Raw genomic sequence first — 25,538 nt, 5'->3', positions numbered from 1 at the left:
AGCATGCTCTCTCACAGTAAATGCTGCTTTTTCTCTGCCTTGGTCCGTTTCGACACATACGTACGGATCAGAAAAATAACAGCGATCCATCTGCATATCCTCCCTGTCGGCAGTCTGCACGTCGACGTATATGAATGGTGGATATAAATGTGGAAGTGCCCACATCATAAATGCACACATACGCCCATACAGGTGTATATATATACTTGCATAGATGTGCATACGAACGTGTAAAGACACGTGAGTATATGCACTGATGGTAATAGAGATTTATATATCTTGCATTGTACATACAGATGTCCGAGTGCCCGAAATGGATTTAGGGCACACACACATGGATGCGCGCAAACGTGCACAGACTCCATGTAGATATCTGCATAGCTCAGTAGACATATAAATCTGTAGGGATGCGTATATACATTCGCATGGTATAGACGTGTATGTGCACAACAGTAAATGCCTGTACCGCTGATTCCTCCTCGCCCCTATTTTTTCCTTCATATGATTTTTTTGGATCTGAAAAACCTCTTGAAGAAGAATCCGGAGATGACACTTGATGCCACGAGGAGAAGTATGTTGATACCGCAATAAAAGATAAGCCTGCTGGCCGTTGCTTCGTTTTCTTGTCGCATATGCTCTTCCTTCTCTCGCATAAACAAAATGTTGTTGTGATACAGCTTCAGCTTGTCTTGCAGCTGCACCAGCTGCACCATGACTTCATCCAGATGCTCTGCTTTCGCTAGCTGACTGTAGTCTCTAGCTGCTGGGCCCCATAGAAGCTGAATGTCAACTGTTATCTGTTGCTTCGAGATGTTCTTTACGCAAAACATGTGTACACCCGGCTTAGTGCTCGTGAAACCTGTCTTAATCTTATCCCTGCTGCTCTGCTGGAACACCGGTGTCTTATTTACGGGGTCAGTTACTTGCACATGCATCAGCAGGGGCCCTGTGGCTGCCCCAGGGGGGCCGCCTGTTGATGGATGTGTCACTTTGAACTCGCCAACAATCAAGACATGCTTGCTTAGCTGCTCCCCGATACAACGGCGCTGCGCCGGCCCCAAATCTATCGCAGCTTCGAAGCCAAAGGTGCCTATACACCTGAAAGAAAGGAGGGAAAATAGCAGTAGCAGGGGACAAAAAAGAGAGCACTGACCCATCTTCGTCTCGCGCTGGATGAGGAGAAGGAGAAGGAAGTGTCTTTTTTTTGGCTGTCGCGTTTGTCAGCTTGAGTCTAGAGTTCAGGGTTGGGCGTTTGGGGTTCCAGGGAAGGTAGACAGAGAGGGGCCCTGTTACGTCTGAACCCACGGGCCCACCCACTACCAAGAGAAGAATACAGTCACTGGGAAGAGGGAGGCGTGAAGGATGCTTTCTTTCGGTTGGCGCTCAGAAAAAAAGAGAAAACGAGGAAGAGCAAAAGGAATAATACAAAAGAGCACCGACCGCTTCGAACTTCACATCAACATGTGCATGCATGCAGCGCCCTGCGTCTTGCGAAAGGAGTAGACTACTGTACTTTTTCGTCTGTCTTTTTGTGGATTCTCCTGTATTACTCCTTTGAAAATCAATAACCACAATAAACACTCATTTTCCATGCTTTCTCTGTGCGGATTATTATTGGCTTTCCAGCAGGCTAGAGCAGTCGACTATACTGAGACGGCGCAGCTGGTGTTTTGTCGGAGTTACAAGCTGCATTACCATTACTCTTTTGCTTAGGCCTGACCCATCCTTTTGTCGTTTTTGACGTTCGATGTGTGATCGGCATTCGACAGCATGATGCTACTAATCACTCCGGTTTTTGCTGCGATGACAAAGGCAAAGGAACCAAAGTGGAGGGACAGTGAGAAGTACAACTGATATGGGAGGTGGCAGATGGGGAAACTCCTTCCCAACTGCACTGTATAATTCGCTTCTTGACCTATGGAAGCAGCAGGCAAATGCTAGGATAAAATTCGAGTAAGCCAACTCAAACATGAGCGCCACCGGAAATTGCTTGTAAAAGAATGCTTTTGTCGGGTATACCACGTTACATTTGACTAGAGCGGGCTACGGCAGGTCGCTGAATGTTCAGTAATATGCGGTGGACGGATGTTCCATTCAATTTCTCACTCACAGTCACCGTAGGTATGGTGCCACTTATGGCTGATCCCCCGATGCAGTACCTTTCGAATAGCCGCCGTAGGAAGACTGTAGCTTCTCACGCAATGCTCAAACTCGAGAGTTAGTTCTTAAGTATTCCTTGTGAAGAGATTCAACCATCACCCCACAAGGTTTATGCATGAGGAGAGCGAGGACAGCCTGAGTGCGCGTTGTTGCAGCCTATGAGGAGTAAAACACTCGCACCCAGTTGCACGCAATAGCCTAGCGCACAGCCGCATAACACCCACCATCGAAAATCAAGCTAAACCTGATGTGCAAAAAGTAGAGGTTACAAATAGCCAAACCTGTTTGTAAGTTCTTATTGGTCTTGAAGAATTTGCTTCAGACTAATTTTGTGCAGGAGAATGTGCCCTAGTGTAGATTGACCTTCAACATCGGGCATAGGTAAAACATAGGAGTACTTGTTTTGATCCCAAACGAATACATCTGAGCAAGCGAAAACCTATAGATGAACATGCATTGATGAGTGCTGTGAGGCCATTTCGATATTTGTTAGTCTGGGAGCTCACATAAGCGTACACCCTCGCCTTGGAATATCGAAGAGTTGTTGCACGTTACGAGAGCTGTATTGTAAGCTTCCACATATTTTTATTACATCCCTAAAGCAGTGGAGCTGCTGCAAGTGTGCCCTTGTTGCATTCATCTTCTAGCTCTTGCGAAGCCAGCGGACGCAGTTGGCACCACAGTTTGCTGCCGGGTGCCACGGGTCTGTTAATATAGAAAATACTTTGGCTTTTGCTGCAGTGAGTTAAACCTTTTTCACATCACAAAATAACTCAAGGTATTCTTGAAACGCATATCACCGTTGGGAAGTCTTAAACCTCTGATACTCCCGAAGGGACCTAGAGCTGTCTACATGGGAAACCCGCGGTACGCATTTGTTTGTTCAGGAGCTGTGTCCCAGGCGTCTGTGTGTAAGAAGATCTCTATTTCGTAAGGTGACCAGGCCTCTCCAGTAGTTTGATGAATTTCGGTGAAATGACATTGTAGATATGCATGTACATTGGTCTTCTCGTGTCAACAATATACATGATATACTTTGCCTCTGCTGCTTCGAGCAAAACTGTCAAAAGGAATATATTTAAGGTGGAAACGGAAAGAAGGGCACCACGATTTGTACTTTAAAGTCGAGACAGGAGGATAAGACATTCACATCTACATCAGTATAGATATGCATACAGCTACATGCCTTTTAATGAGTTTATATAGTTCTATATAAGTTTCTTTAACTGCAAGAGCTTCTGGTATCGACTCAGATTGTACCCGGTTCTCGTTGCATTTGCACATCCTCCCACTCTGTGTACCAACGTTCAATCCCTGTGCATGATCGGAGCTTTGATGCATCCTTTTCCAGGGAAAAATAAATATACTTCCATTTAGAAAGAAATTGGCGGTAATTTGCCATTATTGGATGACTAAGCCTGTATACACTGGCATGGGCGTACTGTCGATTAGTCTAAATGCGCCCATATATACATCGTCATGTTTCTTTGACATCAGACATGGATTCAACCCCGCGGGTACACTTGTTTGCTGCCACCAATCCGCGGCTACGTATTGCATATGTGACTGCTCGTCAAGGATGGGCGTAGACGAAATCGTTCCTCGTATGGTTTTCTGTTTGGAACCTTCGTCCAAAAGCCATGTGCAATGCAGATGCCTTAGCTATTTAGTGGCCCGTTCAAAGAGCTCCTACCCTCCATCCCTGCATTCCAGAGAGGTTCTGGCTTCGGTGTACGAGGGTGTCCAGCTGCATGTCGTTGCACCCTCCGAGTGCATGGAGCATTTACGCGCAGTTGCACGCTGCAGTTTAGCACACACAGACGCAACATCGAATCGTACATGCAATTAGCTCCACTTTGGAGCAAATCGGTTTTACAGGCGGTCAAACCATTCAACAAAATTATGGTTGAATTCTCCACGTAGTATATCTAACGCGGGGCAATGATCCTTAGTATGACTCTTTTTGTGCGTTTCCGCATGCGGCTATCCGTAAGTAGACCCTTTTAGCCCCAACCCCAACAAAAAGTAGTTCAAAAGTTGTTAGTGTCCTTTTATAGCGGGCAAAGTTACACTTTAACGCTTTACACTGCATCAGTTAGATTTAATCGAGAATTGGTACAGCGTCGACTAAGTAGTTTGTCCACTTGTATATCTTGATTACTGCAGAGTACGATTAGCTCCATACGAGAGTACGCAACGTCGTTTGCGTGTGCACTGATTCCACATGCGAATGCTCGGAGTGCTCCGTGAATGCATCTGCGCACATCTTATCTGCCCTTCTCACCTAATGTCGGGAACTCTGAGAAACGCTGGCATGGGAAGGGAGGAAGCTCCTTTGACGAATATAAGGTAACTTCATATTACGTATTTACTGAGTATGGAGTTCTTTGTCTGTCCATGGACGTCGAAGATGGAGCGTTACACCCTCCGAACGAGGTCATTCCTCTTACTGCCCTCAGCTTTTACGGTAATTGAATGAGGAGGAGACCAACTAGGGTGCGCGTTGCTGCACCCTCTATGAGCTCTAAGCATTAACATCACTCAACAACTAGCGTATACGCACCTAACCTTCATCTTTAAGATTGTTGAACTGGCCCTGAAATGCAAGAAAGAGCATACACTTGGGAATAAAATAAAAACTGCTTATTCTGTACTAATGCTCAAGCAGGTATCTGCAGTGAAGAATTTGCCGATGTGTTACCCTGCCCGCTAGAGCCTCAAACATACTACCTCGGGCTCTCTTCCCTCCCCTATACATGAATATTTGCCATTATCTCAGTGAGTCTGCTGATAACTGTGACTTGTATGTCTACCCAAGAGAATTTAAAGCGTTTTTGTTCTTACCCCTTTTTTCTCGGATAAATCCGATCTTGGCCTTCCTCCCTCTTACTTATCATATATGCGCTTTAAAATGAAGTAACAATACATGCCCTTCACGGTTGCTCTTTTAGCTTCCAGACCCTGTGGTACTGTTGGCTGGGGCTGATCCATTAGATACTCTGCAAGCCCTAAACCATTAAATTTCGGCCATACATCGTAGATTTAGATATAGCTATCATTCTTCTTCTTTTCTTGTGTTGATCCCCTGCTGTTGCCACAGAAAAGCCTTGTCTGTCTCTGGCGTGCCGGGCCCCTCCTCGCATGTATGGGCTGGTATCCAGCCTGTTCTCATCAGTTGGGAGATCTACATGTAAAATTGTTAGAGCCCGATATAGGTGCTGCCATTATATTCACGCCGGTTTTCTAATGCCTTCAGCAGTGACAGAACCTGGCAAGCAGGCAAGGAGGTGCCCGTATACCGTACTTGGCGTCCCGAGGGAGGCATCCCCCCGAACGCTAAGAAGGGCATTCAGGCGTCAAGCCCTCCGGTGCCACCCTGATAAACTTAAGGGGGGGCTCCAGAGGGGCCCTCAGAGCTGTGATGCCGTTGGAAGCTCCGCACAGGAGCTCTCTTCTGGGACTTCGGGGCACTCTCCAGAAGAGACTTTTAGTTTTCTAGAGTTGGTTGAGGCGTATGAAGCACTGACGACCCCAGAAGGGCAGGCGAGCGTGGAAAGCGAAGCTTTAAGTGAGCATCGGGCGTTGTTTCTGCCCTCCGACAAGTTAAAGTAGTGCTATATGCCTCTCCCCTTGCATTGAGGAACACTTGCAGCACTAGTCGCAAGGGAAGGGGGAACCACATCAGTATCTTGCTGTACATAACATACTTAATCTATGGCACGCTGTTCTTTGTTGTACCTACGCTTTCCTTTAGTGCTTCACGTACCATCTCACCGCGCTCTCCTCCCTTCAGTGTATGCAGCATGCCACCTTTTACATTCTTCCTGCATATGAGTTTATGTATTGCTCCTTTTGCAGAAAAAGGCATTCGGCATTGCGCCTGGGTCCGTCTGAAAGAGACCGAGATCCTTGAGGATACTCTGGCAGTTTTTTGCTGCCGCTGTGGTGGAGAGCTTGTGCTTAACCCTCATGAGATCAGACAGGAAGGGCCACTTCAAGAAGAATGTAGCGAGTGCAGCATTAGTTACATATTCTATGATGGATAGAACGCATTGTAGGGACTGCAGGGCGGATCTACGGCGGCCTCCGCAGAGCTCCCCAGATATCCCGCGGAAAGCTTCTCAAGACCTCGATAGTAGACCATAATACACATCCGTGTGCATCCACCTCATGCACCTAACTAGCCACACCAAGAAGGATTGCAGAAGCCTTGACGTAAGCATTAGGAGAGACCTTTTGGGAGGCCGTGGGAATGGACTTCAGAAGGGCCCGAGTGGCGGGTTCCGAATACGCCCTCTACGTTGCCCTTAACAACGGTGACACCTCTCGAGGGGCTCTGGCGAGCCTAGACGGCGATCTAGGTTGCCTGCAGCTTTTTATGTTCTTCAGGGGAAACGCGTTCGCTTTAGGGGTGCAGGATAAGCGGGGAGAGGCAGCCGAAGCAAGAGGAGCGAAATTGCTCCTCTTCGACTAGCCGTCTTGGGCGTCCCATTTTCTTGCAAAATAGGGTTTTTTGTCGAGTGTGACCTAGGGCTTTCGTACACTCAGCACATCAGCCCATTTCACTTGGCTAGCTGATTAGGTATTTCATCTGGTCTGCTACGACGCGGTGCTTATCTCCGCCTTTAAATGTAAAGTTGGTGCCGTCGTCATTAACGGTAGTGGAAAACTTCTCTTTAAACTCTGGGAACTTCCCCGTCTTTCGCCCTTTTGTCAAGTGGAAGGGCCAAAAGGGCCTTCTTACAACGAAGGCGTAGGGCCTATAGGGCGTAGGGGCCTTCTTGGGGTTCCCCGGGGGCCTCTGGAAACATTTGGGGTGGGGTACTCTGAGGCTGGCTGAGACTCGGAGAAGCGCCGCCTCGCCTCGCAGCCTCCATAACGGGGACAACAGCCAGTTAACACAGGTATCCGTAGTAGCATTTTTACTAGCTGACTGAATGCTCGGAGCGCCTAACTGGCCATTACTGCTGGCCGCCACACGGGAAGCAGCGACTAACTTCCTAGGGCTATAGCGGGGCGAAGCAGCTACACACCAACCCACTCGGGCGTGGACGAGCCGTAGAGCGGGGCCTCCTATTTTAGCATTCATACACAAGGCCGTCATGCACCCTGAGAAACAAACACTGGAGAGCACCACACATTTTAGTCTCCACAGAGAGCCACCAAGACCAATCGCTAAGCTGCAATCCGTGAGTGCGCGGGCGCTTCACCCATACACGCAGCCAAAGCTCACAGAATGGGTGCTGAATCCTTGGAGTTCAGTTCTTGGAGGGCGGTGGTGAACTCCTCGGCTGTGGGGGCCCTGAGGTTTCTCGTCTCGGCGCGAGCGGCCACCTGCAAAGAGGCAGAGGCAACTCAGGATGGGGGACAGAGGAGTCACGGGGTGAAGCGGACGGGGTGGCCTCAAAAGCGTTGGGGGGCGAGTGGCGATGACGAATGCGGGTGGTGCCAAGGAGTGCGCAATGGGGAGAGAAAAGACGAAGATCAGCAGAGAGCTGTTCGGGTGAAGCTGGCACAAGCGAGGGGAAGGGGACTACTGGCCTGAAGAACCGACACAGCGGGGGAAAAGAAGACGAAAAATAGATGCAACGCCACAAATAAGAAGGTATGTGTGTGTACTAGGGGGGATATGAAAACAAATGGGCCATACCGCTTTGAGGAGGGCAGCTTCACTAACACCGCTCCCCTCATCAAGTTCCTTTAAGCAATTGGTGATCAGACTGTGCAGAACGTCGCCGCTGCAACACATGTAGCGACCAGCAGCAGCAGAAGACCCTTCATGCACTACTCAAGGCGACAAAAGGCGCACGTCGAAGAAGTAGCGCACCAGAAGAGGCGCCGCATGCAACGAACGCCAGTCGAGCAAGCAGCTAGCCAACCAAGAATCAGCTCACCTCAAGCCTTGAGCGTGTAGTGCCTGAAGGGCCCCTTGGCGCTCCTGGGGGTCTACTGCCCTGCGGGTTCTCCGCTTCTTGGACTCGGCGAGGCCAAGCCCTTCGAACTGTGAGGCCACTTCATCCTCTGTAGCAGTGCGAGAAGGCACATCAGCAGCGGTTCTGGCGTCCTTAGCGGAGGCAGTAGCTCAGCAGCAGCACGGCAAGCGCATGCGGACATAACGGCAGGAAATCAGCAGCAGTCGGCGTGCAGAGAGACAGACCTTCGACGATGGACTTGCCGCCACGAGGCCTGCAAAACAAAGACAAGAGGAGCCGACATTGCAAAAATAAGGTATTCTCAACAGTACAGCTTGTCTTCTTTATTTCCTTCTCACTCCCATCTTCCCGCAGCCCCCGAGCAATTCCCGCAAGAGCGCTGCTAGGTGCCCAGCGAAGCTTGTGTGTGACGGAGCTTCGATTCAGAGGGAGCTGTTTACGTGAACATAGCGTGCAGAATGGCATCCCAGATAGAGCTCTTCTCATCGTGCAAAAAAATAACTATCACCGTTGCTTGAGAAGATGGTAGCTTCAGAGGATCAGCACACACACGAAAAAGCCAGGAAGCTCACCGCTTGGACGTGTCTGCCGCTTCCCTCGCCTTTCGTCTTGCTGCTCTGTCCGCTGCTGTCGTTCGTCTGACAGGAATATCGTCTTCATCAGCGTCAGACTCGTCGTCGTCACTTTCTTCCTGTGCGTCGCTGCTCTCTCCCTCGGACCCGCTGCCTGCACATCCAGAGTCCCCTCCCAGTGCCTCCCCAAAGAGGCTAAATAGCAACAGCTGCTTCGACACCCGCACGTCCTCCTGCAACAGCAGCCACAATGGGCATTTCGGAGCGCATAGGAACTGCTGGAGCACCAGGAGTCACCTGTATCGCGTTAGCACGCATCATCGAACGGATGTACACCCGAGGCGAGCGTCGAACAGCCAAAACAGCTGCAAGACCAAGAGCAGCTCGGCACGAAGATCCCAGCAGCAACACTGCGCACGTACTGGCGTTATCCACTTCCTGAGGCGCAGCTTCGCATGCGCTGTTGCAAGGCGCACAGATGCCTCGAGTGTACGGACAGTCACGGCCTGCATGAGGGAAGCGGCCACGCCCTCCTCCGAACCTCCCTTTTTTTGCTGATGCGCTCGCTGCCGAATTTCCCCATAAAACTCCACCAAGGCAGCGGCCGCGTCGTCTGATAGCTGAGGTCCTTCCAGTTGCTGCTCTTGGGGCTGTTGTTGCTCATTATCCGTCAGGCCGCCGCTGCGCACCAGTGCGATGTATTTACGCAGGAATTCATGCGTCAAGCATTCATGTTCGTGCCTGAAGCACACGACACAACTGGAACTGAGCCTATGTCTGATGGCTTGAATAAATAAAGATATATATATGCTCAACGGGCTCCCTCCCTGTGGTTGGCTTTGCTCGCCACTTGCACCGACCGACCCTTGCTTGTCATAGTAGAGCATTTCATTTCGACGGTAGAAGGCCCTCGTTGGCTCTTGTTCCTCCTGCTGCGTGTCTGTCCTGGAGGGGTTGCTCTGCTTGTGCATGTCTCCCTGGGGTTGAATGAAGCCGTCTGCCTGATTTCTTCGCTCCTCAGCTGCCGTCGCCGCCGCTGCTGGCTTCGCCTTTTCCGTCACATTCCTCAGAACAGCCTCGGCTAGCCGGTCGTCCTCTTCGCTAGTGGTGGCATCTCTGACGCAGGGGTAACAGCGAAAGGCGAGAAGAGAAGAGGCGTGGCGTGCGCATAGGGAGGACGCCGCCGATTGAATGAGTACACCTCGGCGAACCGCTGGAGCCACTCAAGGAGGAGACAGCAGGGACAGCAGCGAAGCGAGAAGGCCATCGGAGAGAGAGAGAAAAACATCAGCCTTCTGCAGGCTAACCTGACGATAAAGATGAGATCGAAACGCGTCATTAGAGAATCCTCGAAGGCGAGTTGCGAGCGAAAGGACAAATCAGAACTCCAACAGCCATAGAGTGGGTTGGCTGCCGCCAGCACCGAGCACCTGGTGTACAGACGCACGACACAAGTAGACTGCGCAGAGGGCATGGGAACGCACACCAAACAGGATCCACAGGAGGGCACTGACGCATGCGAATAAGAAAAGAGAGAAGGCGAGAGTCCACATGCCATCCTCAGTGGGCTCACACACACGTTGACACACACTTTTTACGAGCCAAACGAAGAAGGGGGAAAGGGTCAAATAAATGGCATATACGGGTGTCGGTGTTGCCCTTTTTCTTCAGCCCAGTGTAGCCCGTAAGCGCCCTTGGGCACGTCCCTTCGCATCGACTAAGATTGGAACTGCCTGGTTTCCAAGCTCCAAGTGTTTGCGCATGCGCACCTGGCATTGAGGGTCGTGTGGATCCCTGCCTTGGCGACTGTGACTGTCTGTTGCTCCATCACTTCATGAATGGCTACGCGATCCGAATGCTGCATCTTGTCGAACTCGTCGATGCAGACAATGCTCCGATCGGCCAGCACCATGGCACCTCCCTCCACTCTTCTTTCACCCGTATCCGGATCGGCAACAACTGCCGCAGTCAAACCGACACCACTGCTGCCACGACCCGTGGCGCTCACTGCGCCTGGCACGAGCCCAAGCACAAATCGCAGAAGCTGCGATTTCCCCGCTGAAGGATCACCGACCAACAAGACGTGAATATCTCCGCGCACGCGATGCCCTGTCTGGCTCCTTCGCTCCGAACCTCCACTCAGCATGAGCATCAAGCCTCGCTTGATGGTCTCGTGGCCGCAAACTGCAGGCGCTAGTGAGCGTGACAGGACCTGCGGCGAGCATTTTTCGGAGACACGCAGGGAAGGCGAGAGATTGCAACAACATCCGCTGAGCAGCGGGGACGCAAGGGTGCTTAGGAGGCCGACTGGTGATGCAACACCCGTGAAACAGACACCTGCAGCATGGCGAACGCCGCAACATGCGTGGCTCCAAGCGGGGCTCTCGATTACTCCCGTATGCGCAGCGCGGCAGCCAGAGAAAAACGGAATCGCCACGTGCTGTTACCTGAAGAAGGTCTTTTCGGCTGGCAAATGCCTTCAGGTTCAACAAGTCTGCCGGCACGGACTGCAGCATGGAAGCTCGCGCGGCTGCACTCAGCACCTGCAGTAAGGACCACGCCACACGATTGAACGGAAAGTGGCGCATCGTGTTGAGACGCCTCTATGCAGTGGAGGCAAGGGGCACTGAAGCACAGGCAAGCAGAGCCTGCAGAAACACCATCGGTAGGCGCACACCACCAAGGCCTCCTCCATGGCAAAACGCTGAGCGCCTCCTAAAAGCTCTCAGAGTGCTGCCTACACCTCCGGAGCCTAACCTCGATATTATTTGCCACCAGCAAGGGCCGCACATAGCCGCTTGTCTGGTTGTTCACTGGGCCTGCACGGGGACGGTAGACGCCGTAAACGCGCACTCTATCGCCGCACTTTATGCTGTCGCAGAGATCACCCTCTGCCGCCACTTCAACCCATCGCGGCAGTTGCCCTTAGCATCAAACATCAATCACACACACACACACATACATACATATACATGCATGCACATACATACATGGCGGCATGACCGTGGCATGGGAGTACACACAGACGCCCCCATGTCTTGTGCCCGCCGCCTCGTGCGCCTAAACAATCACCCCCCCTAATACGGAGATACGCGATGATCAAATCCGCCAACCAAACACACCCGTTGGGGATGTTTCGGGGGCTTCTTGAATGTAGAATTTCTGGTGGTTCTCGTATTGGCAGTAGCCAACTTCCTGGCGGTTCACTTTCCGCCCCTCCGGATCTGCGAATACACCGTCCATGACGCAGTGCAGAGAGCTCTTCGATGGGTAAGTCGTTGCTCAATGAGCTTCGCACTCGTCATGAGGCAATAAGAAGACGGGGTGGTGCCTCTTGAACCCCAAGACGGATGCATTCGACTCCCCCGTTTCACACTTCTTCTCCTACCTTTCTCGGGTGGAGGCTGAGCGTCTCGAATGTCCTTGTCCAAGTCGGTGGCGTCAAAGAAACTCCGCAGGTGCACCTCTCTCTCTGGATCGGGGAGGGCCCCCTCGGGGGCCCCTCCGGCGCCTTGCGGAGGCTGCTGTAACACGGACTCGGTTAGGTACACCGCACGTTGCAACTTCGGGTGAACAACAGAGCATCGATTCACAACGCCCTCCACGCACACCAGTCGATTGAGTTTGCTGCTGCTAAGGCCTCTAGGCGTTACATGATCGGTGCCCAGCCAGCCGGAGACACCCACGCGCGGCGGGGGCCCCTGCAGTGGTGCCAACAACAACGCATCAACCAAGACAGGTTGACACACACATACAGAAAACGGCAGACAAAAGACGGAGCGCACCAAAAGTGACGCAGAAACTGCATCCGCAATCAAGCGCTCTCATCCCGCTAGACTCTTGTACAAGGCATTTGCAAAGGAGATGGGCAATATGCACAAACCTTCGGGAGGGCTGTCTGAGCCCGCTCATGTCCCCATCGGCCTACTGGAAGTCGAGAAAACGTGTGTCAAGACATACCAATGCGCCTCGAGCTTTCCACTCCTCCGCGACTGCCGCTTCCAAGGCAGGCAGGGCAGCACAGGGATGCGATATGATGGGATGCGCGTAGAAGGTGAAGTCTGTCAGAGAGACTAAGTCTGCCACCGGAAGAAGGAGCCGCGGAGACAGCCCAGAGGAGACCGGTAAACGTCCCTCCTTATGGGGAGGGGGCGCAGAACCAGTGCAGATTGCAGCTGCAGACTGCTGCAACACGTCTAGCTGTTGCACGACACCCTGCGTAGCAACACCACGGCCAGCAGCAGTCGGGAAGCAGAGAGGAATGAACCACAGAAATGCGAGTAGGAGGAGGCAAAGAAGCAGACGAAGAAATTCTGCGTTGATGGGAAAGACGATACGGAAGCACTGGAGGCAACTGGGGGGTGCATCTGCTTGCAATGCAACAAGCCCGTCGGTGTGGCTGCTTACGGGGAGAGCGGCAAGACTTTGCTGAAAGACTTCGGTGAGCGCTCTGACTCTGGCGGTCCTCTCCCTTGAACTTTCGATCCCCAGTTGCTGCTGCGCTAAGGCCTCTGCTCGATGGTCGATATCTGCCTCGGTGGCTGTGGCAGTTGCGACGGATGTTGCAGCGCGCCTGCTGGGAGCCTGTGTCATGTCCAAGGAAGTTGCACCCATAAGGTTGCCGCCTTCCGTGGGGCCCCCACCAAGGGTGCCCTCGATTTCATCATCTATGTAGGACGCCATCTTGTTTTGCTGTTGTCTCTCGTGCTGCTGCTGCGGCTCCCAAATATCGACTGTGGCTACTGCAGTTGCCGCGGGGGCAGCGGAGAGTAAAGCGGGAAGACCTCGTGTTACAGGCAAGAAAATAAGCCACCGGGGGTCCCTGGTGCTGGCGCTGTTGCCTTTGCTGCTGTGGCTGTTGCAGAGCCTGCTGCGAGAGTTTTTGCGGGTGTTGTTGTTGCCGCTGCTGCCGCACGGCCAGAGGCTCGTGGAAGGCCCCGAAACGAGAAATAACAGGAGCGGAAATAAGGAAGGACACAACGGAGCAGCAAGAGAAAGAATACGACGAGGTTCGGAGACGGAGCCGTGGACTTTTAGGAAGATGCAGGTGGTGGGGTCGTAGGGGGGGAGATACCAACACCACCAGATCCGAACTCCAACACCCTATTCACACACGGGGTTCCCTTAACACAGCATAAACCAGATTTATTGCAGACCACATAAATTCCAGAGGCGAGTTGCCTTATCAACCATGTAGGGTAAAAGCCCTTAAAATCCTTAAAACTCTCGCACTCTGCAGCAAACGCTGCCGAACACGCACGCCTTCCTTTACCCCGAACTCCAAGCCCCAAACACTTCTCCTGTGATATTTATCTGAAAGTTGCCTTCTTATCACGAAATTACTCCGAAGACCCGGAAATCTTCAAACGCTCAATCTAAGAAAACGTAATGAAAAAATTGTGCGCAGCCCTTCGGACTAGACTGAACCTTCATCCATCCACAGTGCAGTTGACCTACGGTTTTTTCTGCAGTTTTACAGTTTTCACTTAATATTTCGTGCACCCATGCGGCAAAAACGGAAACTTGAATCCCCGGGGGCCTAGTGAAGATGGGTGCTCGTTGCTAGATTTGCTCCTCTTCCACTAACAGCGCCCGAAGGTCTGTCTTCCCCCTCTTTCCATCCCTCACAGGATGTATGCCCCTCACACTGCCCTGTAATTTCCTGGACATACGCGAGGCCAGCGACATCGGGCCCCTTCTGCAAGTGTTGCTGCAACAAAAGCAGCAGGAGGAGGAGGACAAGTGCATGCTGTAGCCGCTGCAAGTGCAGCAGCAGGAACAGAAGCAGCGCTTGCTGTTGCTGCCATCGTATTCTACAGCGTGTGCACTGTGTCGGTCCTCATCAGGCTTCGGGGAGCTGTAAATAAACCACGGCCGCTGTCAGACTGCTCTCGGGGCCCTGTTTAACTGAGGGCCCCCAAACGCGCCACCACAACATTGGTGGGTGGGGGTTTTGAACTTTTATCAGCAGCATGGTTTCTGGTGTACACGCGAGGGCCCTCAAGCGGGTGGCCACTATTTCCGCGAAATGGGGGCCCCCGGGGTCCCTCCTTGCTCGCCCTTTGTTATTTTCCCCTCAGCTCTTCTCCCGCCAAGGTTCATCCCCTGCTTTCTCCTCCGCAGCCGAAAGACTCCCAGCTCCTGCTACTTCCGACAAATCAGTGAAAGCTGGTGGCACTCAAGGGGCCCCTCTGCCCCGGGCTCCTCCGCAAACGGCGAGCAATACAGCGGGAGAACCCTCCTGCCTCGGAGATTCTCAGGGAGGGGTTCCCCTCACCGCGCATGCGGAGACATGGCAAGCGCTTGTCGCTCAATACAGCAGTACCTCTGCTGCGGTCGCTGCCGTGGTCGAAAAGCAGAGAACTGAAAGGGCAGTAGCACAGCAGGTTACCGCTCGCCGGGCTGCACTCGCCGCAAAAGCGAGAAAAGAAGGGGCCCCAGCAAAGGTCTATGACGGACCACTCTGGTGGCGTTTCTGGTCAAGAAAGAAGCGACCAGGTGCTCGCAACTAAGTGCAGCAGCTGCATCAGCATGCAGGCATGCGTTCTGCGTCTGCTCTTCTGGTGGGGCCCACACCTCTGAATGAGGCCCGGGAGTGCCTGGACTGCTACATTCGCCGAGGCTCCTATGTGCAGAGCGGCCTTCGCTCTTCGTTTTTAGTTGTTGGGCTTTCATAAAGTCAGAATGACGGCGGCTCTAAACCGTGGGGCTTTGGTTTGAGGATGTAGTGGAAGCTTCCCCCAAAGCAGGACTGGTGTGCGCAAACAAATGACACACGGTTAGTGCAGAAGCGTCTCTTCATATATATATATACACTACAACAAAGCTGCGGCCGCAAACACTGAAATGTTTAGGGAGGCATACACACTTTACTCGCTAGGCTGAATGGCTTGCTAGCGTGTTTAATGCGGCAGCAGCTCTTTGCTGCTGCCGTCTACTTTAGCGCCTGCACTGCTGCAGGGGCACGGTGGTTGCCGCTGCCGCGTCTGCTGCTGCAGTGTTCTGATGCAATACTCATTCTACTGCTGGCTCTGCTGCTGGCTCTGCTGCTAGCTCTGCTGCTAGCTCTGCTGCTGGCTCTGCTGCTAGCTCTGCTGCTGGCTGCTGCTGCGGCTTCTCTTCCTGAAACTATCAATGCGGCTATCTTCAGTGTAAGGGAATTAACAGAAGCCTCTCCCGTAAGAAATTCTTCGTGGAGCTGCTGCTGCTGTTGTTGTTGCAGCGAGAAACAGCTGCAAAGCGATAGGAGGAGCCGCGTGCTGCTGATGCTGTCCAGCCCAAGGTACTGCAGTGGTTGATCCTGCAGCAGTTGCACTGCAGGGGGAATGTGCTGCTGTGCAAGAGCATACACCTGACAGCGCACGGCTTCTAGCTCCTCTGGTGTTCCCAGTCTTCGCTGCCTTCTGTGTTTTTCGAAGGACATTAGAGTGTCAAGGCCCTCTTCTACTGCTGGTGGTAGCCTGTGTTGCACATGTATCTGCTGCGGCTGTTGTTGCTGCTGTAGCAGATACGAAAGGACGGAGACAACCAAGCCTCCCATTGTCACGCTGCTGTTGCTGTTGCCGCTGATCTCCCAGTAGTTGCCAGTGGAGGAGAAACCTGAAGGCGCCGTGTAGTGCGGCACTCCAGTTGTGCAGGTGTCAGTACGCCGCGAATCGAAGGAGAAAGGGCCGCTGTAGCTACAGTCGGTGCTGCTGCTGCAGCAGGGCTCCCCAGCCGAGTGTACGAACGCTGTGCGAGACACTAGACCCTGAGCAGCGGCCAGGCTGCCAACTGCAGAAAGCCCTGCATGCAGTGTTGCGCGGCCAACAGGAAGCGGCAACTGACTGATGATTGGACGGCACGCGGTCTGATGGCCGTGCAAGCTGCGGTGCATTGCAGGTTCTGGGCGGTCGCTAGTCTTAGATGAAAGCGTTGCTTGAATGCCTGCTTCGGTCCCTGCCACATCCGCTTTCGCTGCTTCTATGTTCGCTTTGATTTCTGCAAGCTTGGCTGCTTCCGCTTCTACCGCTACATCTGCAGTTGGACGAACTGCGTCTGCCGAAACGGTACCTCCAGGTGTCGCTGTGTCTGTGGACAGGGCCACGTGCCTTAGGAGCACTCCCTCCTCCGCCGCTGCAGCTGCTGATGCCTCTTTGGCTGTGGCTACATCTGGGGGCCCCTCTGCAAGGCTGCGCCGGTAGCTGACAGAAACCCAGTACTTCAGGGAACCACCTATGGGGTGGCTTCGCAGCACCTGAAGCAGGTTCTTCGCCTGCCGTGCTCTCTCCACTAGTTGCACGCTTCCGCCAGCGCCAGAAGCTGCATCTGCTAAAGTATTTTTGCCGCTATTTTGGTTGTTGATCTGCTTTTCGCAGTCCTCTTCATCTACTAAGAACACCGCGGCGCGTATTGGGTGAAGCGTTTGAAATTGCATCAGCTCATCCAAAGCAGCGGCTATCGCTGGCGCAGCTGCACAATTGCAGTGTATTGGCAATAGTCCTTTCTGTTGCTGCGCCTGTGTGTTTGGCTGTTGCAGCAGCATCGCGGCACCTGCTTCAGTTCGTAGTACTTCCGGTAGTTGCAGCAGGGGAGTGAGCAATACCACATGAGAAGCCCCCTCACCCAGGAACCAGCGACACGCAGACACCGCAACGTTGCTGCTGCTGCTGCTGCTGCTGCCGCTTGATGCATCTGCCACTAGCACTGTGCATGCACCTTCGGCTTCCCAACCCTGCAAAACCGTAGCAGGAGATTGCACCCATTGTGGGTGTCCTTCTGCTAGCAGTTGCAAGTCATCGCCCTGCTGCTCCGATTTCTGCTTGTTCTGCTCCTTATGTTTTTGCCATTGGGGAAGATGGGGTGGTGCCTCGTGGCTAGCGTCTTCTTGACACTCCTGCTCAGCTACAAGCTCGTCGGGCAGATCCGCAGGCTCTCGGGCAGCACCCGCTGAAGCGTCAGGCAGTGCTGCAGCGAGCTTACGCGGCAGGTTATCAAGGGACAAAACGACGTCCCCAACTCGGCTTTCAGAAGCAAGAAGGGCATACGCATCGGCTGCTGCCGTTGCTGCTGCTGCTGAGTCCTGCTGCGATACTCGCAGTAGGGCAGCCGGCGCGTGGGGGCCCCAACCCTTCTGCAGTATCTCAAAATCCTTGCTGCACCAATTGGAGAGGTTTGGAGCTGTGCATGCTCTGGCGCTGTCTCCTGCGACAGCTGCCGCGGCGCTCTGCTCGTACTGCTGTTGCTGCTCCCAAAGGGAGAAGGGTGACACACATAAATAGTGGGCGTCCGGCCTCTCCTGCCTCAGCTCTTCTTGCAACTGCAGATCCTTGAAGCCTAACTGCAGCAGCCAGCCCCCAAGTGATAGCTGGTGCAGCGGCAGTTCTTTCAGGTTCACACGATGCGTATAGACGATGAGGTCTACGTCGTCCTGCAGCAGCCCTTGCTGCTGTAGCTGCTGTTGCTGCTCCCCATGGGCTGATGGAGGCAGCATGCAAGGCTGCTGGACTCCAATCTGCTCTAGCAGAAGCTGTTGCTGAGTCGAACGGCAAGCAGCAGCAACAGTAGTTCCTTGAGACACCAGATACTGAGCCAACAGGAGACCTGCTCCCGACGCCGCACTGTCGATGTATACCCGCAGTTGGGTGGACACGTCAACCGCCGCTGCTCCTAGTTGCTGCAGTACTTGCTGAAGCAGTGCCAAGTCCAGCTGAAGTGTGCAAGCTGCCTCGTATGAGAAACCAGGGTATACAGGGACCAGCAGGTTTTCCCGACACAGGACGTAAGTGCCTATACACCCTGGTGCTACGCCACACACGGCAGTACCAAGCCTATACTGCTGCACCTGCTGCTGTTGCTGCAGCGCCGGCTCTAAGAACGCGGGGGGGCAGCAAACAACGCCGGCAAAACGAACTCCCAGGGAACCTACAGAAACGCAAAGGGAATCGCATTGATCATACAGAAGCACCGGCAGTAGCAGTAGCCTAGCACTCGGAGAGAAGCAAGACTGTCTGAATCAGTAAAGAGAGCAGCACTTTCCAAACACAAGATTGGAAGGATCTGCGTCTTACACGTCACTCCTTCGGGCTGATTCAGCAGCTGGAGGGCCTCCTGAGCATCAAGTGCAGCGGCCAGCACACGAACGCAAACGAGATGCCCCAGAGGGCTATGGGCCTCGTCTTCGCCGTGCTGCAGCATCCGGACACCAGTCTCTGCATACATTCGTTGCAGTTTTCTCTCCCGCTGTAGGCTTTTGACCAACTGCTGATGTTTCTGCTGCTGCTGTAGCTGTTCCAGTAACAGCCGCGAAGCATCCTGTAACACAAAAAGGTGCATGAGACCTTCCCGTCGGTGCTGCAGCACCGAGGCCCACGGGGGTAAGGGAGAGGGCCCTCCCAGTCGCAATAAAGTTACCGCTCTCTTCCCTGCTTCATAACGCAGACACTGGGGCCATCCGGCTACTGCGGAAGCAGAAGCAAGCGCCTTCAGACACTCCTCAGCTGGTTGTTGCTGAGGCGCTCGTTGATCGCCTTCGTACATTACAATGGAAAGGCGAACTCTCTGTCTGCTGTTAGAGCACACGCTGACTGAGGCATGCACCAGCAGCTGTAGCAGCCCTTCTTGCGCCCATTTAGCAGCCTCGCAGGAGCAGGTGGTGCTGCGGGTGCTGCAGCAGGTGCCTCCGTTGGCGCTGCTACCAGGTTGTACCTGTAGAAGCAGCAGTACAGGGGGCAGTTGGTCCTGGTGGTCATGTACCTTCAGCGTGTGTAGCAACAGCAGCAGCAGCTGGTAGCTTTCAAGAAGCCCCTTGAAATAATGTGACTCCTGCTCTTGGTAGTGCTGCTGCTGTCCGTGAACTGCAAATAGAGATGCATCAACAAATGCACCGAACACAACACAACCCCAGGATGCATGTTGCTGATGGTGCTGCTGCTGGAGGTGGTGCCAGCCACCGCGTTTCTGTCGCTGCTGATAGTGATCTGTATGCGTGCCCGGCAGTCCTTGGTGGTGGTGGTGCTGCTGCAGTAGCATTGTAAGCAATTCTCGTTCTGTGGTATCGGGGTGGACACCCCTCACACAGACCGAAGAGCCACTGAAGCACTGCTGCCATGTTGCTGTTGCTGATACCCGACTTAAAAATAACAGTGGCTCTTTCGAAGAATTCTGTATTGATACAGTTGCCGTTGATGCTGTCAGAGCGTCTGGAGGACCCCAATAATGGTAGGTCAGCATGGGGTGTAGCAGCTTGCAAAGACCATGGGCCTCCTGCGCTTCATCTTGCTTCAGCGGCAGTAGTGCAAAAGCCGTACGCTTCCACGAGACAAGTGACGCCTGACGCAATAAGTTAAAGTCGAAATTAGGGTTTCTGCTGAGTACTGCATGCGCAAGCGCTCCGCCGAAGCCCATTGAGGTGATAAGCGCCATAGGGCCCTCCTCTGGGGGCCCTTTGGAATATCGGGGATTCTTACGGGGTTTCCACACTTTAGGGTTAATGGGGAACGGCTTAGATGGAAGGATAAAACGCGATCCTTTCCAAGCACGCGCAATATTTGGATGAAGCTGCTGCAGCAACAGATTCGGAGGAACTAGAAGATACTGGAGAGAGAGAGCAGCTTTCAAAAGGCTTGAAGGACCCCCTGCTGCCTCCCCATGGCCAATGCTCGGTTTGAGACAGCCGATGGCAAGGCATCTGCAGCAACACCGCCTAGATGTGATGCTGTTGCTGAAACCGCGGCTGCTTAGATACTCTAGCTCCACGTCCTCCCAGTCGTCATCGTGGCTGAGCCGGTGTGCAGCAGCAGCTGCTGCGGGCCGTCTATGGCCTTTACGCCCCTCCTGTTGTAGCCGTTGGCAGTAGGAGCAAGGCAGTAGAGTGTCTCCAGCAAAAGTAGCCGCAAGTGCGGCGGCTTCCACCGCATCCCCAAGGACAGTCCCTGTCCCATGTGCCTCCACGAGACACACGTCAGCTGTGTCTACACCAGATTCTGCGAGCACACGCAACAGCGACTGCTGCTGGGAAGCGCAGCTTGGGGCTGTTACACTCTGCGTGCGAGCTGACTGCTGTACAGTTGTTCCTTTTACATAGCACAGCACGTGGTGCTCCCTGCTGCTGGGGTTGCTGCAGGCGCTGCTATCTACTCTTTCCAGCACGAGAGCAACGACGGCTTCCCCCCTAACGCATCCGTCAGCTTGAGCGTCAAAGGCTCTACAGCGGCCAGTGGGTGACAGAATTCCTGCAGCAGCGAATGCTCTAGCTGCTGTAATATCTAGGATCAAGTTGCTCGCCCCCACCACAGCGCAGTTGCTGCCATCGAGGCCAATCCGCTTGGTGCCTTTGCTGTTGTTGCGGCTGTTTATGTTGTTGCCGTGAGACGTCAGATGTTGTTGCGCAAGATGCAACGCTGCAAGTCCTGAAGCGCAGGCGGCGTCAACAGAGAGAGAAGGTCCATGGAAGCCAAATTCTCTAGAGATCCGATTGCTAAGAAGTGACGAGGCGCTGCCTGCCAAGGAGTAACCTCCCCCTACTTCCACATCCAGCACCGCACGCCTGCATGCACAACCACATTTTTAAGCGTCTATCCTAATTATTAGGCCTCCTCAGCACAAGATCACATTTCTTTTGCTGTTGCTGTGGCTATTGTTCTAACCGCACCAGTCAACCGAGCTGCATCCAATGTATACTGCCGTGTTGTCGCTAATAAGCCCGGATGTCTTCGGCCATTGCTGTTGTTGCCGACTTTGCTGCTGCTGCCTCTTCGTGAAGAGCCCTGCCATTTGGATTGCCTCGTGGACAGTCTCCAGCAACAGCCGCTGCTGTGGATCCATGCAGCTCGCCTGTGGCAGCACGATTGACATACAAAGAAAAACAGCATTATGCCTGCACTTTCAATCAAGTTTAAGCTCTTAAGTGCACCATTACAGGCACCGAATGCAGCAGGGTGTCTTGCTACTGCAGCTGTATGTCCTGCTTGTATCCTCTGTGCGATGCAGCACGCTTGCTGCAGTAAGAAACCACCGGCTTGATAGTTAAGGGATTGGCGCCTGAAGAAAGCGTTTACAGGACCTCGGCGGCGCAAATGCCGAAGCGAGCGCAGTCAAATGAAGTTACGTCTTCAAGATATCCTCCCTGCAGCCACCCAGGGCCTCTTAAGGAACGCTCCTTTTGCGTCTGCTGACAAGAGGCCAATTGCAGCTTTGTTTCCTTTACGGAGTGCCCTTCCAGAGGTCCTAGCAGCTTTTCAAACTCCGGTAGACACCTGCATCAGCAGTAGGTCCTGCAGGAGCTTCAGTTCAAAAAACGGTGGGCAAAAAGCAGGTGAAGCCTTTTGCCAATACGATTTTGGGCGTGAGGTTTAAGTGGTACCTGTTACTCGGATAATTTCCAACAGCAATGCAGCCCTCTAAGAGGTGTCTCCACAGCTTCTGCAGATCATTGCAGCCTCCAGGAAGCCGACAGGCAGCGCCTGTTATCCCCAAGAGTGGTTGCGTTTGCTCGTGCTGCAGCGACGGCTCCCGAAGCGGCCGCAGGCCACCAGTGAGTAAACTGCGGCGCTTCCAACCAGCCGAACCCTTGCTGCCTCTGACTGCACTGGCAGCTATGAAATTCCCATTGATGGTGCTAAAACTGTACTGCTCAGTACGAAACCCTTGCCTAGCCTCTGTCCGTCCCTTCACTGCTGCTGTAGCTGCTTCAATTGTTGCGTACCCCTGCTGCCTTAGCAGCAGATCAGCAAGTTCTCTAATAGTCTCTGCCTGAAGAACGTCCTGTGGGGCAAGTGTCAACCGAAGCTCGTCTTCAGCAGCTGCTGCGACTTCTGCAACAGCTAAAGAATCCATACCGAGCTCGTGCAAGGACGCATCGGGATCGGGATAAACGCCTAGAGTCTTGGAGACGCATTGCTGCAGTTGCCGAAGCAACACTTCGCGCACAGCCGCCACCGAATCACCGGCTGGCACTCTTGTAGATGTAACTGATGATGTCTCTGTAGGAACAGCACTAATGTGAGCCTCCGCAAGTAGCGAGTTGGCGGTGAATGCGTACAGGATGCAATGGCCTTCCGCACTAGCTGCGTTGCCTTGTCGTTGCTGCTGTGTTTGGTGCTCCTGGAGGCGCAGCAAAAAATCGCGTGTTGCCATGCGCTGTATTTTCCCACTGGTGGTTTTTTTGAGAGAGTGTGGCCGCAGCAGCCACACCTGGTGCAGCGCGATGCCGCATTCCCTCAGAACTGCAGAGGCAACAGCCCTGCCAATGGCCACTCCACAGGTAGCTGCTGCGCACAGCCCGCACGGCAAGAGTTACAACGGCAGTAGAAGCAGTGAATTTAGCCGTCTGCTACACGAGTTACAGTTGTGAGGGTGCACGCCCTATATTGCCACCTCAGTTGCTGCAAATGAGAAGCAAAGGGCATATGACGGTCTAGGACACTGAAGCCTTCACCAGAATGAATGGTGCAAAACATGCAGAGAGCATCAATGGTGGGGATAGCACGAAGGTTATATGCGGCCAATGCAAGGCAACACAGAAAGCAAAAGTCAGGGAAACGGGTAAGGAAGGATAAGGGGGAGCTTCTGACTGAAGAGTGGAAAGCCAGAAAAGCAGGTAGGATTGAAGCAAAGATGTAAGGAGGTAAAGGAGCGGATTGATCATGCAGAGAGCTGCAAAGGTAGAGACAGCAAAGATGGAGTCATGGAGAGCAAACGACTCACCGTTTGGCTCCACTTCCAGTGCGAGACCAACGCCTTCCCCATTCGGAGTGACCAGAGGGAAACCAGCGCATGCATGTGTCCTCACCAGCGCCTGCCCTTCCGCCACTGCTGAAGCCGCAGCATTTGCCGCCACGGATTCTATGGTTTGAGGCGCGATTGAGCGGCCATTTACTATGATACATTCCTTAAGCCGTCCCGTCAGAACCAGCTCAGATCTCCAGAGGAATCCCAAGTCTCCCGTTCTAAGAAAACGCCGCTTTTGTGTCTCTGCTTTCATTGTTGCTCCCTGTGATGTTCCCGTAGCTACTGTGCCTGCGGCTATATACACAAAGCAGTCCGCCTCTGGAGACTCTCCTAGGTAAAAGCTCATTAGGGCAGGAGAAGACACACATACTTCCCCGACTGCTCCCTCCGGCAGGGGCGCCCTTGTGCACAGATCAATGACAGCAACTGCAGCAAGCACAGCCACAGAGATGCAGAGTGCAAGAAGGTGGGGTGCGAAGCTGAAGCCCTTCGGCTGAGCAGAGAAGGGCAAACAAATGGGGTTTAGGAGCATTCTGTTGCAACTGCTGTTGGTGCTACGTTTGCTGCTCACTGTGCACTCCGTAGTTGGGGGGTCCGCAGCTGACGAGCGCCTTTTGCTGGCAACTTTCCTGCATCTCATCTCCGGCAACTGCGAATCCCTAAAGCGCAACAAGGATGGGGCACCGTTTTAAAGATTACAGGAAGGCGGAGTGGCCTCAGGGCCTCACTGAGTAAGAGCAAGACCACTCATGCTTCTCACGCTTGACAAACTCCTGCCGCGCATGTTTGCAAAGGGCCGCCCCTTATGGCTTGATTCCAAATAATCCTCAGTGGACCCGCAAGGATGGGGGCAGGGCCTACTCTCTCAAGGTCAGCCGTTCTAAAGTTCAGCACTTGTGGTTCTACGGAAGTGCAGGAGCAGCTTGCGACAGTATCGTTTGTGCAGCAACCAAATCTACTGCCATTGGAGCTGCAAGTCCGTTTGCCTCGGCGGCGTGTAGTGACAGCAAGGCAGTGTTCTGCTAGACCGTATGCAGCAACAAGGGCCTGAGGTCTGAGGCCGGAGTTCTCAAAGGCCTAAGGAGGACGAGCATCAGCAGTTGGCAGCCATGAAGAAGTCGTCATGAGCACCTATTAATCCAGCACCAACTGCTGCTTCAAGTACACAATTACGTGCCGTTGCTCCTGCAGCATGGAGCCGCAGCTGGAGACAACAAGGCCTGCAATCTATGAGAATCTTGAGGGCTTTAAATGGTCGGTCGGCCTAGGCTCCGGGGCTTAAAGGCTTTACCTGATTCATAAGAGTAAAAGTGTGGGATTGTATCATCTCTGAGCCACAGATAAGTGTATGTAAGCTTCTTAAGTCAAGTGGCTCATTTGCAGGACCATCCGAAGAACCCTCCTGAGGTCCATCAGTCTTCGGATGTGGAAGCGAAACACCCTGAAAAGATCGTTGAGAACCTTTCAATCGTTTGCGTGCCACTAGCTGCAAAGCAAAATCAGGGGCACCAGAGATGGAGCAACCAAAAGTACTGACAGCCCTCAGCCACAGATGGGGACGCCCAGCGAAGGCCTCCGTGGGAAGTCGATAGAGTGAGAGTCCGAAAAAAAGAGCAGTCACCGCGAACCCCACCAGACTGCAGGGCATACAGAAACAGGAGGCACTGGTGGTGACGTTGGCACGGTGGCTGACATCAAGAGGGACAGGAAGAGAGTATTGGACGGGTGCATGAACAGGCGGAGTCACGGCCAAAAATATATTGGCAGCAAGCAACGGAAACTGCACGGTCAAAACAGCAAAGGCTGACGGGAAACTAGCACTTTGTTCGGCAAGGAAACAGTGTTAGACAGAAGAAGAGTCAGGCCCCATGGATAAAAACGTAGTTGCTGCAGGAAGGGCTTAGAACAGTGGATGAGGACCGAGACCATGTGGAATAGCCAGTAGAAAGCAACGCTATTGAATACAGGCGACGGCATGCAAAGCAATCGACGAGACGGGCCACCGTAAGTGTATCAGTATTAACAACACTAGCAGTGGTAGCAGTAGGCTCTGACCCCATATCATGGAAGAGAGGCAACCAGCTCAGGCAGCGGGCCCTATGTCCCGTTTGAAGCTTCATTAGCTCGTGGTGCTTCTCCATTAGCTGTACATAGAACTTTGAGG

General features: G+C 53.3%; 3 protein-coding genes across 3 annotated transcripts; all 3 read right to left on the bottom strand.

Annotated features, from left to right (window-relative positions):
• Positions 1–497: 497 nt before the first annotated feature.
• Positions 498–1,762, bottom strand: LOC34622015 (transmembrane protein Tmp21). The gene is made up of 3 exons (XM_022735197.2): positions 1,650–1,762; positions 1,437–1,552; positions 498–1,090 (listed from the first exon to the last, which is right to left on the bottom strand). Exons 1-3 carry the CDS (start codon positions 1,760–1,762, stop codon positions 498–500), a joined length of 822 nt encoding a protein of 273 aa, XP_022589197.2.
• A 5,476-nt stretch (positions 1,763–7,238) lies between these two features.
• Positions 7,239–13,348, bottom strand: LOC113146872 (DNA replication licensing factor MCM3-like). The gene is made up of 16 exons (XM_026335514.1): positions 13,073–13,348; positions 12,626–12,880; positions 12,054–12,366; positions 11,788–11,889; positions 11,423–11,589; positions 11,113–11,208; positions 10,435–10,877; positions 9,973–10,095; positions 9,530–9,781; positions 9,163–9,406; positions 8,707–8,898; positions 8,432–8,492; positions 8,055–8,241; positions 7,811–7,898; positions 7,394–7,494; positions 7,239–7,269 (listed from the first exon to the last, which is right to left on the bottom strand). Exons 1-16 carry the CDS (start codon positions 13,346–13,348, stop codon positions 7,239–7,241), a joined length of 2,931 nt encoding a protein of 976 aa, XP_026191299.1.
• A 6,799-nt stretch (positions 13,349–20,147) lies between these two features.
• LOC113146871 lies at positions 20,148–24,009 on the bottom strand. The gene is made up of 5 exons (XM_026335513.1): positions 23,946–24,009; positions 23,351–23,800; positions 22,008–22,914; positions 20,391–21,191; positions 20,148–20,280 (listed from the first exon to the last, which is right to left on the bottom strand). The coding sequence occupies exons 1-5, from the start codon at positions 24,007–24,009 to the stop codon at positions 20,148–20,150; spliced, it is 2,355 nt and encodes a 784-aa protein (XP_026191298.1).
• Between the last annotated feature and the right edge of the window lie 1,529 nt (positions 24,010–25,538).

The sequence above is a fragment of the Cyclospora cayetanensis genome, unplaced genomic scaffold (genome assembly GCF_002999335.1).
Source record: "Cyclospora cayetanensis isolate NF1_C8 unplaced genomic scaffold, CcayRef3 CcayRef3_contig_70, whole genome shotgun sequence".
Classification (NCBI taxonomy): Eukaryota; Apicomplexa; class Conoidasida; order Eucoccidiorida; family Eimeriidae; genus Cyclospora; species Cyclospora cayetanensis.
The sequence above is the reverse complement of the archived record's forward strand: the minus strand, read 5'-3'. Positions and strand labels throughout refer to the sequence as shown.

Coding starts and splice junctions, on each gene's coding strand:
- LOC113146871 (XM_026335513.1), bottom strand. CDS start 24,009: ATGCAGGAAAGTTGCCAGCAAAAGGCGCTCGTCAGCTGCGGACCCCCC. Junction 23,801..23,945: donor CCCCAACTACGGAGTGCACA/GTGAGCAGCAAA, acceptor TGCTTGCTGCAG/TTGCTGTCATTGATCTGTGC. Junction 22,915..23,350: donor ACTGGAAGTGGAGCCAAACG/GTGAGTCGTTTG, acceptor GGCTGTGCGCAG/CAGCTACCTGTGGAGTGGCC.
- LOC34622015 (XM_022735197.2), bottom strand. CDS start 1,762: ATGCCGATCACACATCGAACGTCAAAAACGACAAAAGGATGGGTCAGG. Junction 1,553..1,649: donor ACACCAGCTGCGCCGTCTCA/GTATAGTCGACT, acceptor TGATTTTCAAAG/GAGTAATACAGGAGAATCCA. Junction 1,091..1,436: donor TGTGAAGTTCGAAGCGGTCG/GTGCTCTTTTGT, acceptor TCAGGTGTATAG/GCACCTTTGGCTTCGAAGCT.
- LOC113146872 (XM_026335514.1), bottom strand. CDS start 13,348: ATGGCGTCCTACATAGATGATGAAATCGAGGGCACCCTTGGTGGGGGC. Junction 12,881..13,072: donor AAAGTCTTGCCGCTCTCCCC/GTAAGCAGCCAC, acceptor GTTGCTACGCAG/GGTGTCGTGCAACAGCTAGA. Junction 7,270..7,393: donor AAGGATTCAGCACCCATTCT/GTGAGCTTTGGC, acceptor TTTGTTTCTCAG/GGTGCATGACGGCCTTGTGT.